General features: G+C 43.6%; 1 protein-coding gene across 2 annotated transcripts in view; it reads left to right on the top strand.

Moving 5' to 3' along the window:
* SYK (spleen associated tyrosine kinase) overlaps positions 1-12,799 on the top strand; it is an 85,688-nt gene extending 72,889 nt beyond the window's left edge. For both annotated transcript variants that reach the window (XM_033123042.1, XM_033123041.1), the window contains exons 10-14: positions 124-333; positions 1,289-1,478; positions 5,994-6,134; positions 6,804-6,916; positions 12,261-12,799. In XM_033123042.1, the coding sequence (XP_032978933.1) occupies positions 124-333; positions 1,289-1,478; positions 5,994-6,134; positions 6,804-6,916; positions 12,261-12,333 (727 nt within the window). In that variant the 3' untranslated portion in view covers positions 12,334-12,799. The remainder of the gene's footprint in view (positions 1-123; positions 334-1,288; positions 1,479-5,993; positions 6,135-6,803; positions 6,917-12,260) is intronic.
* Positions 12,800-13,274: the final 475 nt, after the last annotated feature.

The raw sequence follows: 13,274 nt of genomic DNA, 5'->3' as shown, positions 1-13,274 counted from the left end.
CCATTCTGTTGCAGTTATTTGCATAACACCATTTATAGCATAGGAATTATGCTTCACGGGAGATAATTATCTAGAAGTGGGCCACTATGAAAAGTTTCTTATGTGTTATGATGTCTTTTGTAGAGTTGTGAAAACAGTGGCTGTGAAAATCTTGAAAAACGAGGCCAATGACCCGGCTCTTAAAGATGAGCTATTAGCAGAAGCAAACGTCATGCAGCAACTCGACAACCCTTACATCGTGCGCATGATCGGGATTTGCGAAGCCGAATCCTGGATGCTGGTGATGGAAATGGCGGAACTTGGTCCACTCAATAAATATTTACAGCAGAACAGGTATCGTTAGGTACCCCAGAAGTTGATACTGTGAGGGACAGGGCTCACCTGCCAATGTGCGTAGTGGCCTGATTTCTATGGGAAGCCTCTCTCTGTCCATGCCATCTAGTGTCGGTCCACACTTAGCGACCTTAGGAGAGGAGGGAAGAGAGCTGTAGCCTTTGGATCAAGTGTTCTTTTAGCTCCTTTGCACAAAGAAAAACTCGAATCCAACAGTCTGGTTCTCATCCTCCTTTGCTCACTCTGTATTAGCTTAGTGATAGAATCAGCTTTAGAATATCTTGACAGTCAATCTCCCCTCATGATGAAAAACCTGCTCTTTTAAAATAAATATTTACTAAATATTTTATAAGGGATAACAGTGATGTTTTACATGTCTGGCTGACCTCTGCAGCTTCATGAGTAATTACTTCTGAAAATATCTGTTGCTATTAATTGATTACAACCATGGATGGAGTTACCATGCTGTGCTTCTCTAAAGCCATTGTTGAGATGGAAGAACTCATAAGAGTAGCCACTGGTTACCTCCTTCCATTTGCTACATTGTGTTTGTACTTTATTTAGATTGTGTCTGTAATCTCCATAGAAGGGAGGTGTTGTTACCACCACTTCACAGGTAAGAAACTGAGACTCGGGGTGGATTTTCTTACCTACTTAATATTGGAAGAAGGATTCCAACTGAAGCCTGGCTCTTCATGACCAGGTCTGATCACACCGTCATACTACTTTTTACGTAGTTCAAAGCATGCCATGAAAATTATACCAGTTGACCACCAGAAGAATGGTGATAAGTTTTGAACAGTTATAGGGTAACACAGATATTTATCACCACTAGTGACTCTTGCTTAAGAAGTATAAGAAATCAGTGGATTTACCTTCTGTCTGAGGAGCACAGTTGGTTGTTCTGAAATGGACGACCATTCACTATCACTAATGACACACTTGTGACTTTCAGGCATGTCAAGGATAAGAACATCATAGAACTGGTTCATCAAGTTTCTATGGGGATGAAATATTTGGAGGAGTGCAATTTTGTACACAGAGATCTGGCTGCAAGAAATGTATTGCTGGTTACTCAACATTATGCCAAAATCAGTGATTTTGGACTTTCCAAGGCACTTGGTGCTGATGAAAACTACTACAAGGTAGGAACAACTTAGCCAATATTCAGAGCACCAGGTACTAAAAAGCTAAAATGCAAATGTATGTCTTCTGTATTTTATTATGGTGGGGTTTCAAGAAGCAATTTCCCTGTTTAAAAATAACTATGTAAAACATTTTCTTCTTACACTTTAATTCTATTATTTTAGAAAAGAAAAATACTCTATTATATCACAACTTGAGATTTACTCAGAATAGTATCTTCCAAACTATATTCCTTGGAACAATGGGAAATCAATAATTAGCTATCAGAAAGAAAAATTAGGAAAACTATCTCATTTACAGTTGCATCAAAAAGAATATGTAAAATACAGAGGAATAAATTTAACCAAGGAGGTAAAAGACCTGTACTCTGAAAACTTTAATACACTGAAGAAAGAAATTGAAAACAACACAAATAAGTGAAAAGAAAAAACATACTTGTAGATTGAAAAAATCAATATTGTGTAAATGTCCATATTACAAAAAGCAACCTACAGATACAATGCAATCCCTATCAAAATTCCAAAGGCATTTTTCACAGAATTAGAATAAATAATCCTAAAATTTGTATGGAACCACACAAGATCCTAAATAACCAAAGCCATCTTGAGAAAAGAACAAAGCTAGAGTTATCATGCTCCCTGGTTTCAAATAATACTACAAAGCTATAGTAATCAAAACAGTATGGTACGGGCACGAAAACAAACACAGAGATTCAATGGAACAGAGTAGGGAGCCCCAAAATAAACCCATGCTTACATATTTAACTAGTATTTGACAAGAGAGCCAAGAATACTCAACAGAGAAAGGATAGTCTGTTCAATAAATGGTGTCGGATAAACTGGATATTCACATGCAAAAGAATAAAATAGGATCCCTATTGTATACCACTTACAAAAATTAACTCAAAATGGATTAAGGACTTAAACATTAAGAACTGAAACCATAAAACTCCAAAAACAAAAAGAAATGGAAAAAAGAGGTTCCTTAACATTCAGTATGGCAACAGTTTGTTTTTTTGTTTTGGTTTGTTTTTTGTTTTTGGCTATGACATAAAAGCACAGAAACAAAAGCAGAAATCAACAAGTGAAATTATATCAAATTAAAAGTTTTCTGTACATCAAAAGAAACAATCAGCAGAATGAAAAGGCAGCCTACACGTTGGGACTCATAAAACTCAATAACAGAAAAAAACAGTCAGATTTTAAAACAAGCCAAGGACCTGAATACACTTTTCTCCAAAGAAGACATGCAGATGGCCAACAGGGACATGAAAAGGTAAGGTACTTGGCATCACTAATCATTAGGGAAATGCAAATCAGAACCACAAGTAGATATCACCTCACACCTGTTAGAATGGCTATTAGCAAAAAGACAAGAAATAACAAGTATTGGCAATGATGTGGAGAAAAGGGAACTCTTGTGCATTGTTAGTGGGAATGGAAATTGGTGTAGTCACTATGGAAAGTAGTATGGAGGTTCCTCAAAAAATTAAGAATAGAATTATTATACCATATGATCTAGCAATCCCTCTTGTGCATATTGATCTGAAGGAAATAAAATCACTATCTGATGGAGATGTCAGTACACACCATGTTCATAGCAACATTATTTACAACGGCCAAGGTATGGAAACAACCTGAATGTCTATCAGTGGATAAATAAATAAAGAGAATGTATACACACACACACACACACACACACACACACACACACACACACACTATTCAACTATTAAAAAAGAAGCAACTGTTGCCATTTGCAACAACATAGGTAAAACTTGAGAGCACTATGCTAAGTGAAATAAGTCAGACAGAAAAAGATAGATACTCCATGATCTCATTTATATGTGGAATATATATAAGTAACGTCCAAAAAATCTGAATACATTGAAACAGAGAGTAGATTGGTGGGGTAAATGGGTGAAGGTGGTCAAAGGTTAAACTGCCACTAAGAAGATGAGTAAGTTTTGAGAGCTAATGTACAGCATGGTGAATGTAGTTAACAATACTGTGTTATAGACTTGGTAGTTGCTAAGAGAGAACATGTTAAATGTGCTCAACATAGCAACAACAAAAATGGTCATTATAGCAAGTGAAGGATGTGTTAACTAATATTATTGTAAATATTTCACAATATGTGCATCAAATCATCATATTGTACAAAAAACTGTGTTAATTTGTACAAAAAGCCATGTTAGGACCTGCGAAAAAGAGACTAAACACTCTGGAAAAGATGGTGACACAGAGGACTTTTCTTAGAAAATAGAGCAAATGAAATGGAAAAAATAAAAAGTTAACAGAGAAATGATAGCGATGGAAGCAAATGAGTTTGACATGCAGAGAACTGCACAGCAGCTGAAATTGTGCAGTACCAAGGCTGGAAAATGCCCTTTGATCCAACATCTCCTTACAAGTACCCTACACACAGGGCAAATACAGGCAGACCTCACTTCATTGCACTTTACAGATACTATATTTTTTACAAATTGAAGGTGTGTGGCAATCCTGCGTGGAACAAGTCTCTCGGCACCATTTTTCAAACAGCATTTGCTCGCTTTGTGCCTCTATGTCACATTTTGGTAATTCTTGCAATATTTCAAATATTTTCATTAATTTTTTTGTTATGGTTATCTGTCATCAGTGATTTTTGTTGTTACTATTCTAATTGTTTTGGGGCACCACCAACTGCATCCATATAAGACAACAAACTTAATCAATAAATGTGTGTGTTGTAACCGCCCCACCGTCCAGCTGTTCTTCCATTTCTGTCCCTTGGGCCTCCCTATTCCCTGAGACACAGTAATATTGAAATTAGGCCAATTATTAACCTTACAATGGCCTCTATAGCTGTCATAGATTGTAATTCCTCTGATGGATCTGGACAAAGTACATTGAAAACCTTCTGGAAAGAATTCACCATCCTAGATGTCATTGGGAACATTCATGATTCATGGGAATACGTCAAAATATCATCATTAGGAGTTTAGAAGAAGTGGATTCCACCCTTCATCGATCACTGTGAGGGGTTCCCAACTTCAGTGGAGGAAGTCACTGCACGTGTGGTGGAAACAGCAAGAGAACTAGAAGTGGGGCCTGAAGATGAGACTGAAGTGCTGCAGTCTCCTGATACAACTTTAAAAGATGAGGAGTTGCTCCTCCCATGGATGAGCAAAGAAAGTGGTGTCTTGAGATGCAATCTACTCCTGGTGAAGATGCTGTGAAGATTGTTGAAATGACCACAAAGGATTTAGAATATCACATAAACTTAGTTGATAAGCAGCAGCAGGGTTTGAGAGCACTGACTGCAATTCTGAAAGTTCTGCTGTGGGTGAAATGCTACGAAACAGCATCTGATTCTACAGAGAAATTGTCCATGAAGGGGGGTCGGTCCACGTGGCAGACCTCACTGTTGTCTTCTCTAAAGAAACCGCCTCAGCCACGCCCGCCTCCGGCGAGCACGACCCTGAGCAGTCAGCAGCCATCAACATCGAGGCAGGACCCGCCACCAGCCAAACGATTACAGCTCGCTGAAGGCTCAGATTATGTTTAGAATTTTTTAGGAATAAAATACCTTGTTAATTGAGGTACATACGTTGGGTTTTTAGACATCATGGTTTATTTATTGCATACTTGGAACTCAGCATAGTGTAAACATAACTTTAATATGCACTGGGAAACCTAAATTAATTTGGCTTAAAACTGTACACAGTAATAGTTACACATACTTATGAACAGCCCAATATTTCTTGGAGCCTAACCATGAAGTAATATTCAAGCTTGACTCTTGCGTTGTGACGACAAGCTCTCCATGAAGCTGTGAGTGGCCAAAGGAAGAGGTGAGAGAAAAAGACTAAAAGATACAAGAAATTCAGTCTGAATCTTAAAAAGAGGTATTTAAATCTTAAGATATCAGGATTTAATCATGTTTTTAAGATTCAGACCAAATACATATACATGCACACAAACCTAGTGTATCGTGAGCCATGATTGTATTCTCTTTTTAATTGTGGTAAAATGCACATAACATCAATGTTACCATCTTAACCGTTTCCAAGATTATAGTCCAGTAAAGTGCATTCACTTTGTTCACAGCCGATCTCCAGACTTCCTTTCATCTTCCCAAACTGAAACTCTGTACCCATTCAATACTACCCCCATCCCTCTCTCTCCACCCGGCAACCATCATCCTGCTTTCTTTCTCCATGAATTGGACTCCTCTAGGGGCCTCAAATGAGTAGAATCATACAGTATTGGCCCTGTAGTGACTTGACGGGCTTATTTCACTCAGCATAATGAAAGGTAACCACATGGTTCATCCATGCTGTAGTGTGTCAGACCCCCCTTCCTTTCCAAGGCTGAATGGCATTCCATTGTGTGGGTAGCCTCCTTATGTTTCTCCATTCATCTGTCAGTGGACACTTGGGTTGCTTCCACTTCTTGGCTGTTGTGCTGCTGTGAATGTGGGTGTCCACAATGTTATTCTTAATGGAAGTTCTCCATTTGCATTGCTTTCAGGCCCAGACCCACGGGAAGTGGCCTGTGAAATGGTACGCTCCAGAGTGCATCAACTACTACAAGTTCTCCAGCAAGAGTGATGTCTGGAGCTTCGGAGTGTTGATGTGGGAAGCATTTTCCTATGGGCAGAAGCCATACAGGGTAAGCCACTACTGTTTTGTTTCCTAATGCTGTGGCCATCAGAACAGATAGCACCGGATTGTCAGGACCTACCTACGATAATCTGGGCACTCTTCCTGAGTCTTTCACTCTCTTTTGACAGTGGGCAGTTAATATGACCTCAGTTTACTCTAAACTGGAAAAGAAATATTGGATGCTAACTGAACAGTATGTGTTTTTTCATTGTGTATTTCACATATAAATATGCATGAAACATACCCAGATCGACATTAATTAGAGTTGAAATAGAAAACAGCGGCTAATTCCAGCATCAAATTGGCAGCTCATTATATTTTTTAGATATTTTAAAATCCAAATGTACATACCAAAAAGTGCACAAATGCTAGGATATGTAACTTGATGAATCTTCACAAATGAGACGTACCCATGAAACCAGCCCCCAGATGAAGAAACAGAAAAGAACCCCAGAATCCCCCTTCTCCCCTGTATACATAAGCCTCCCCCCGCAAGGGTAACCCCATCTAACTTCTAGGTCACAGGTTAGGTGCTCCTGTTTTTGTACCTTTTATCATTGAAATCCACCACATGTTTGGTGTCTTTCGTTTCTTTTGGAGGGGATAAGATTTATTTGTTGTTTTGTTTTGCTGAGTGCTATGTTTAAAAAGTTCAGGTATATTTTGCATGTTTTAGGGGATGAAAGGAAGTGAAGTTTCCGCTATGCTGGAGAAAGGAGAAAGGATGGGGTGCCCTCCAGGATGTCCAAGAGAGATGTATGAGCTGATGAACCTGTGCTGGACATATGAGTGAGTACCCCTCACACCCCTGCAATTTATCCCAATGCTCCAGAGGCGTATGGAATGGTTGGGCACTAAAAGAAGCATGAATTCTGTCTTTTCATAAGGCAGGGCTGGGCTCCCTTCTAAACGAACAGTAGGGGAGATATCTTGCTTTCTGGACCATGTACTTCTATTCCTCAGTCTAAAGAATACATTTAGACAATTATCCTAACCCAGGATGTCAAAGTTAAAATGTAGGTAATGTGGCCAGGGAGTGCGGTGGTCAAACCACAAAGATGTTCCTAAGAGTCCGGCCTGGCCCTATGGGCCATTTTGGGTGAGAGGGAATGGCAGAGGCACTGAGAGGGAAACGTCCCACTTTCCCAATTTCTGATCATCTTTCAGAGTGAGGCATGACCACAGATGTTGGCTTGCTCACAGGTGGATTGGCTAAAGTAGCACTGCATGGGGAATGACTCAGACCTGGGAAGAGTGGCCCTGAGTCTGCCGTGAGTGCCGTCATGTGTCCTGCCTGAGCAAATAGGACATTATGGCAGGTGATGTTCAGGGCAGGTCAGCAGGCCAGGGAAACCCATCACACCTGGGAATCGGAAGCATCGCACCTGGGATCAGGGAAACATCGCACCTGGGAATCAGGGACGTGGCGGCCTTTGTTGCCCAGGTTTGGCAACCTGTGAGTGCTGCCGGGGAAGCCCTGGCCATGGTCTCTGTGCCTCTAGCTTTGCAGTGTGCACGCAGAGCCCTTGTAGCTCGGCCATGACGCGGCTCTGTGATTGGGAGGAGCTCGTTTACCAGCAGGAGATTTAATATTTGGGGGATCAGGTTGGTGTCAGATACAACAGCTTATGATGTAGGAGAATCTTAGGATGAGGGATATTTCAAGTGCTCTCAGATGTCATCTGTGATTCAGCAACACCCAGGGAACGCCATTTACCACCACAATGGGGAGTGCAAGTAAAGAATCTCATTATCATCTGGAAGCACCAGGGTGTCAGCCCCAAAGGGAGAGGGCAGGTATTCCTGTCTGCGGGTGCTGATCCTGGATCTGGGAAAGGGCCTGCCTCGGCCTCTTGGTACCAAAGGTGCCTGTCTGGGCCCTGAGCCGTGTCTCTAACCTGAGTTGTTTGTGCTGAAGGGATATCAGAGTATTGGCAAGAGAGGAAGCTAGAAATAGATTTTAAGTGAGGGAGGGGGGTGTCCATTCCTTGAAGTCTTGACTTCATCCCCCCACCTCCACCCCCACCCCCAAGTGCCCAAATTAGAATCATTGGCAGGTAGGGCCCAGCCATTTTCAAAATTGAAATTGAAGGTCTGGGCTTAAAACTCTGGTTGGGGTCGGGACATATAGGAAACAGAAGACAAGTAACCCCTGAGATGATGTTACAGACCTTGGTATTGTCACCTGCACCTGCGCTGAGGCTAGTCCCAGCTGTCCTACTAGGAGGTGCCTCTGAAAGGCAGGGGGAGGGAGGACAGCAGCACCTTCCGAGACTATCCACAAACCCCCTAAATGAGTGCTGCCTGTTAAGCTTTTCCTTGCAGCACAGTCCCTAAGGATCTGTACAGCCGTAGGAATAGCACAGGCTTTCCTGGCACTGTGTACCCTGCACCCTGCCGGGCTCTGGAGACCTGGCAGGCTGTGATGCTTCTCTGGGAGCAGAGCAGACCCCCAAGGCGGAAGATGCGCGACACCATGGGCAGGGGTAGCCTGTGAGCATTTACTAGAAGTCCTGCCTGCAGTTCCATTTGAAAGGTTTCACTTCCTCTGAGAAAAATGAACTTTAAATCATTCTGAAACAAATAAAAAACAACCAGAAAACCTAGAATCTAAATGGACTCGGGGAGATGGTCAAAGTTAGTGTTTTTCATTTGATGTTAACACTGACGTGTTTATTCCATGGTGTATGCTGACCAGTGAGGGATGGAAGGGTGGGCAGGGAGGTGGCTCAGGGTGGGGTGGGTGTTAGGGGATGTGCGGGTGGGTAAACCATGCTGGGTACGGAGATGCAGCCAGGACACTCCCCGCTCTGCTTGAGGGGGCCCAGAGAGCCTACTGTTAGCACCTGAAGCGTTCTTCTTGTGACGGGAACTAGAACCCAGTCTGCTTACCTGCCTCTGTTCTTGTGACCATGCACAGGTCCTTGTGCTGTTCTTGCCAGGATGGTTCAAGAGGAGAGGGCAGGAATGGGAAATGTTCTTGGTGTTCACTGGAGTTGGACACTGGAGTTCACTAGGTAGAACACTCATCTTTAGGAGAATGTTGTTTCTCGGGGTATTTTCCCACCTAGAGATTTCAGCTATAGTCTGAGTGAGGCTTACAGGCAATGAAGGTCTTTTTCATCGCTTCCAACCCCAGCAGTGCTTCCCATTGAGTTCCATGTAGATATCCAGGAACCAGCAACAGGGTTTAAGTGTCAGTGGAGTAGAAACAGCGAAGGCAGCCCGTGCCTAAAATTAGAAATCATGGCTCCTCATCAAACTTTGACTCTTTCCCCAACGAGCTTTATTTCTGAAGGTTCAGGTTTTTCTAGTAATCACCAGAAATGATGCAGGCACGGCAGGGAGAAACAGTCAGAGACTCTGTTTAAATATAAGCAGTGACATGATGCACAGCTGAATGGAGAAAACAAAACATTTTCTGGGGCATGGCCAACACGGAGAAGTCAGAAGCAGCAGGAGCTGCTCTGGCACCCGAGGGATTGCCCTCCCCAAATGTCTCAGGGAGCCAAGCCCCTGCCCCGTACGAGCCTGCAGCTGAGGGAGGGGCCGCAGGCAATACATCAGAGGCTATAAAATAAGTGTGCTCGGTAGTGTGTTCTCATGAGGAGACGCGTTGAATGTTTAATGGCAATTCAGAGCCAGAGGCCACAGGACCCGGGAGGGTGCTACCCCACGTGTGAACACCCCCGTGTTCCCCTCCTTCTCACACAGGGAAATGAAATAGCTGCCTGGGGCACAGAAGCATATGGAGCTTCCAGAACCTGGTGGATTCAAAGAAGCAAACACAAATGATCCCTGTGTCGTCTCCAAGCTTTCCTTCAATGTAAACAGTTAGCCACCTTTGCCAAGGTGATAGATTTTTAGGCAGATGAGATAGATAGATAGACAGACAGACAGACAGACAGACAGAAACAATAGTTAGACAGATAGATGATAGATCAATCAACACATGATAGATGGATTGATGGATAGGTAGGTAGGATAGACAGACGATAAATAAAAGTTTAGACAGGCCGACATATCCACGTTGAGATTTATCACTGACACACCCTGTTGGCTGCCGTCCATATGCTGAGCACTGTAAATAAGCACTTAGCTGTGTCCCTGAGCTGTCACTTCTTCATAGAGTTTATACTTCTGGGCTGGGTATTACTAGACAAACATGAAACAAATGAACTCCCACATAAACATGGGATGACATTATGGCTGGTGCTCTAGAGCAATTATGGGGGGTTCCACCTCTGTTGGGGGGTCCATATTGGCCCCTAGGTAGGGGAATTCCACCTGAGAGCTGCAGGATGGGGAGCTCGGATGCAGGAAATGAGAGAAGGAGGCGGCTGGGCACAGTGGGCAGAGCGGACAAGGCTCCCCAGGCCTGGGTGGGCAGAGTGGCCCGGAGAGGGGTGGACAGGAAGCTGGCACATACACAGGACACTCGGTCACCCACCTCTGCCCAAGCTCAGGGTCATCCTGTGTTCTGTCGGCAGCCTCACCCATGGTGTAGCGCAGAGGAAACCTAACCACGTGTCTTCCCTGCGGCCCAATCTGTATTCCTGATTCTCTACATTAGTTTGCTTGGTGCTTGGCTGCTGTGTGAATGAAACCCTCACAGCAAGATTCAAAGGTGCTCTTTGTGCATTCGGATCCCCACAATTGGAGAAGAATGCTCTATTTTGCAAAGATGATGAGTTTGTGTTCTCTGACTGTAGAAGTTTAGGAGCAGGGTGGAAGTTATGTGTACACAGGTCTCTACATGTGTCCCCGCACCCCAGGTTCTGGCCATCAGACCTCCTCCTAGAACACAACATGGTGACCAGAGACATGCCCCCCACAGGGAAGCCTGGGTACCCAGCCATGACCACAGAAGGCTAAAATTTTCAAGCAGTTTTTGCTTGTTCTTAAAAACTGTGGGTACAACCATTTACAGCAGGTACTCAAATAACATCAAAATGTTCAATGTCATTTCGTTATAATGTTGATGAGATGCCATAAGAACTTAACTCTTGTTTATATTAGTTAGCCTTTGGTCAAATTGGTTTCATTATACGTCGTTGTTTCGCTTAATGTTGCAGAACATTTTGATGATGTTTAGTGAAGACTTACTGTATTTTGATGCCATTTGACAAAACAACCCATTTAGGTTCTGTAGAAACCACTCTGCCCTTACAGTGGTGAGTGATCCCTGGGCCTCACGCAGGCTCCCTTCCCTGGCTGTTCTCTGTGCCTTCAAGTGAACCATAACAATTGTACGTCAAAAAGGTTGAATGTGGACAGTTCACAGTTTAACCTCAAGTTCTGTTTCACTTATTGGGCAATTTTACCCACTTGTAATAGAGCCAAAAATCTTGCAAAAATAAGAAAAGTAATTTCCAAGAGAGGATAGATTCTTACAGTTTTAAGAAATACTTGCTTCCAACAGATCCTGTCAGTGTGCCCATGTTACAGAAAACAGAGATGTCTGTAAAAGCTTGTTTAGAGATAGCAAATTGTTACAAACTTTTCCCCATAGTTTACTTACCTCAATACCTCACCTGACAAGTGACAGAAAAGTAAGGCCTTGCTGTGTTAAGATTTACAATAGACAACACCTCCATCTTTGCCTCTCCTATGACAAATTTTGAGTTTTACTAAGAACCCATATCAACAGCATGTTTTCAGAAATCCAGCGCTATCCGATTGGGGTGTGGGGAGGGAAAGTTTAAATTGTGTGTGTATGTGTGTGTGTTTTTATTTTTCTTAACAAGGTTATCAATCAAACTTTAAAGGTATGATGCAGCACATTGGCCAACTAAGTATTTCAGACACATATGTTTTGCTAGATCACAGTCTCTGGGTTAAAAAACGTTGACTTTGAGTGCAGAACTTCTCCATCTTTAAAGTGGACTTGAGTCACCTGGTGGTCTTGTTGAATGCAGATTGGGTGTTGTCAGTGTGGGGTGGGCCTGACATTTTATTCCAAACAGGCTGTGGTCACGCTATGCCAGGAGCAGGGAAGCACTGTGAGCCGCAGGATTTGGACAGAGCCCCCAGGGGGCGCACCATTCACACTTAGCCTGCGGGGTCCCGGCTGGGATCACACTTTTCACCAGTGTGTGACAAACAAACAATGATGCATCTCTTGCCTTTTCAGCGTGGAGAGCAGGCCTGGGTTCGTGGCGGTGGAACTGCGACTGCGCAATTACTACTATGATGTGGTGAACTAAGGCCCCTGCACCTGTCTCTGGCCATCTCTGAGCAGATAGGCCGTCACAGGCAAACGTGTCCCAACACGTCGATTTTGAGTCTCCATCTCCCTCTGCCCATCGGGAGAGCCAGCCACAGGTGGATATGTGTGACTGGTTCCCCAAAGCCTGTTCTGGAACAAACCCTCCACAAAGCAGACTCGCCCCAGAAGAGATGTGGGAGAAAGACAAACAACAGGGTCAAGGAGCCCGTGGATTCCTTTGTGTTTCTTGTCTGTGTGGTTTTCGTAGCAGGTTATTTTCAGGGGGTGTTCCCAGATTTCCTTGCTGTCTTTCCAGTTCTCTGGCTTCTGGGCTGCTTGTAGACCCCCAGCAGCCTGGAGACATCGCTATGTGGTATTGAGTGCTGACCTGTACTGCGTTGTCTGCATCCAGAGGACGTAGTGCCACCTGTTATGCCTGCAGTGGAGGGCAGGATGGGAGAGGAGAAAGACTGAGCCTGCCCCTGAAAAGCTTTCCCAACGAGCAAAGTGCTTTGAGGCTGAAAAAAAAAAAAAGAAAAAAAAAAGCCTGACCAGTGTGGTTTCTAAGTTAAAGGGAAAAAAAATGTCTGGATACTGCTTTTCCTGTGTGTGTTCTGAGACAGAAGATCTGTGTGGAAAGTGGGCCCTGCTGGAAAGAATTGGCTTGGCTTACCCCTGAAAGCCTGTCTCCCGCAGACTCTCTGAAGACTGAACGTGAATGAAGACTGGTAAATAAACGTCTTCGTGGATAGGCACAGGGGAAAGCATGTCCGTCATCTCGTCATCTCGAGTGTGCCTGAGGACAGACTGCAGGGCGTGTGAGCTGTCGTCCACGCTTCTTCCCTCTTGAAGGGGGGGCGGGGGGTGCACCCAGAATTCCTGTCTTTTTCTGTATTCATAGTGAGGGACACCTTGGTGGCCAAGGGCATCTAAACATGT

Source organism: Rhinolophus ferrumequinum, chromosome 12, assembly GCF_004115265.2.
Source record: "Rhinolophus ferrumequinum isolate MPI-CBG mRhiFer1 chromosome 12, mRhiFer1_v1.p, whole genome shotgun sequence".
NCBI classification, from domain to species: domain Eukaryota; kingdom Metazoa; phylum Chordata; class Mammalia; order Chiroptera; family Rhinolophidae; genus Rhinolophus; species Rhinolophus ferrumequinum.
Note: the sequence above shows the minus strand (reverse complement) of the source record. Positions and strands in the feature narration are given on the sequence as shown.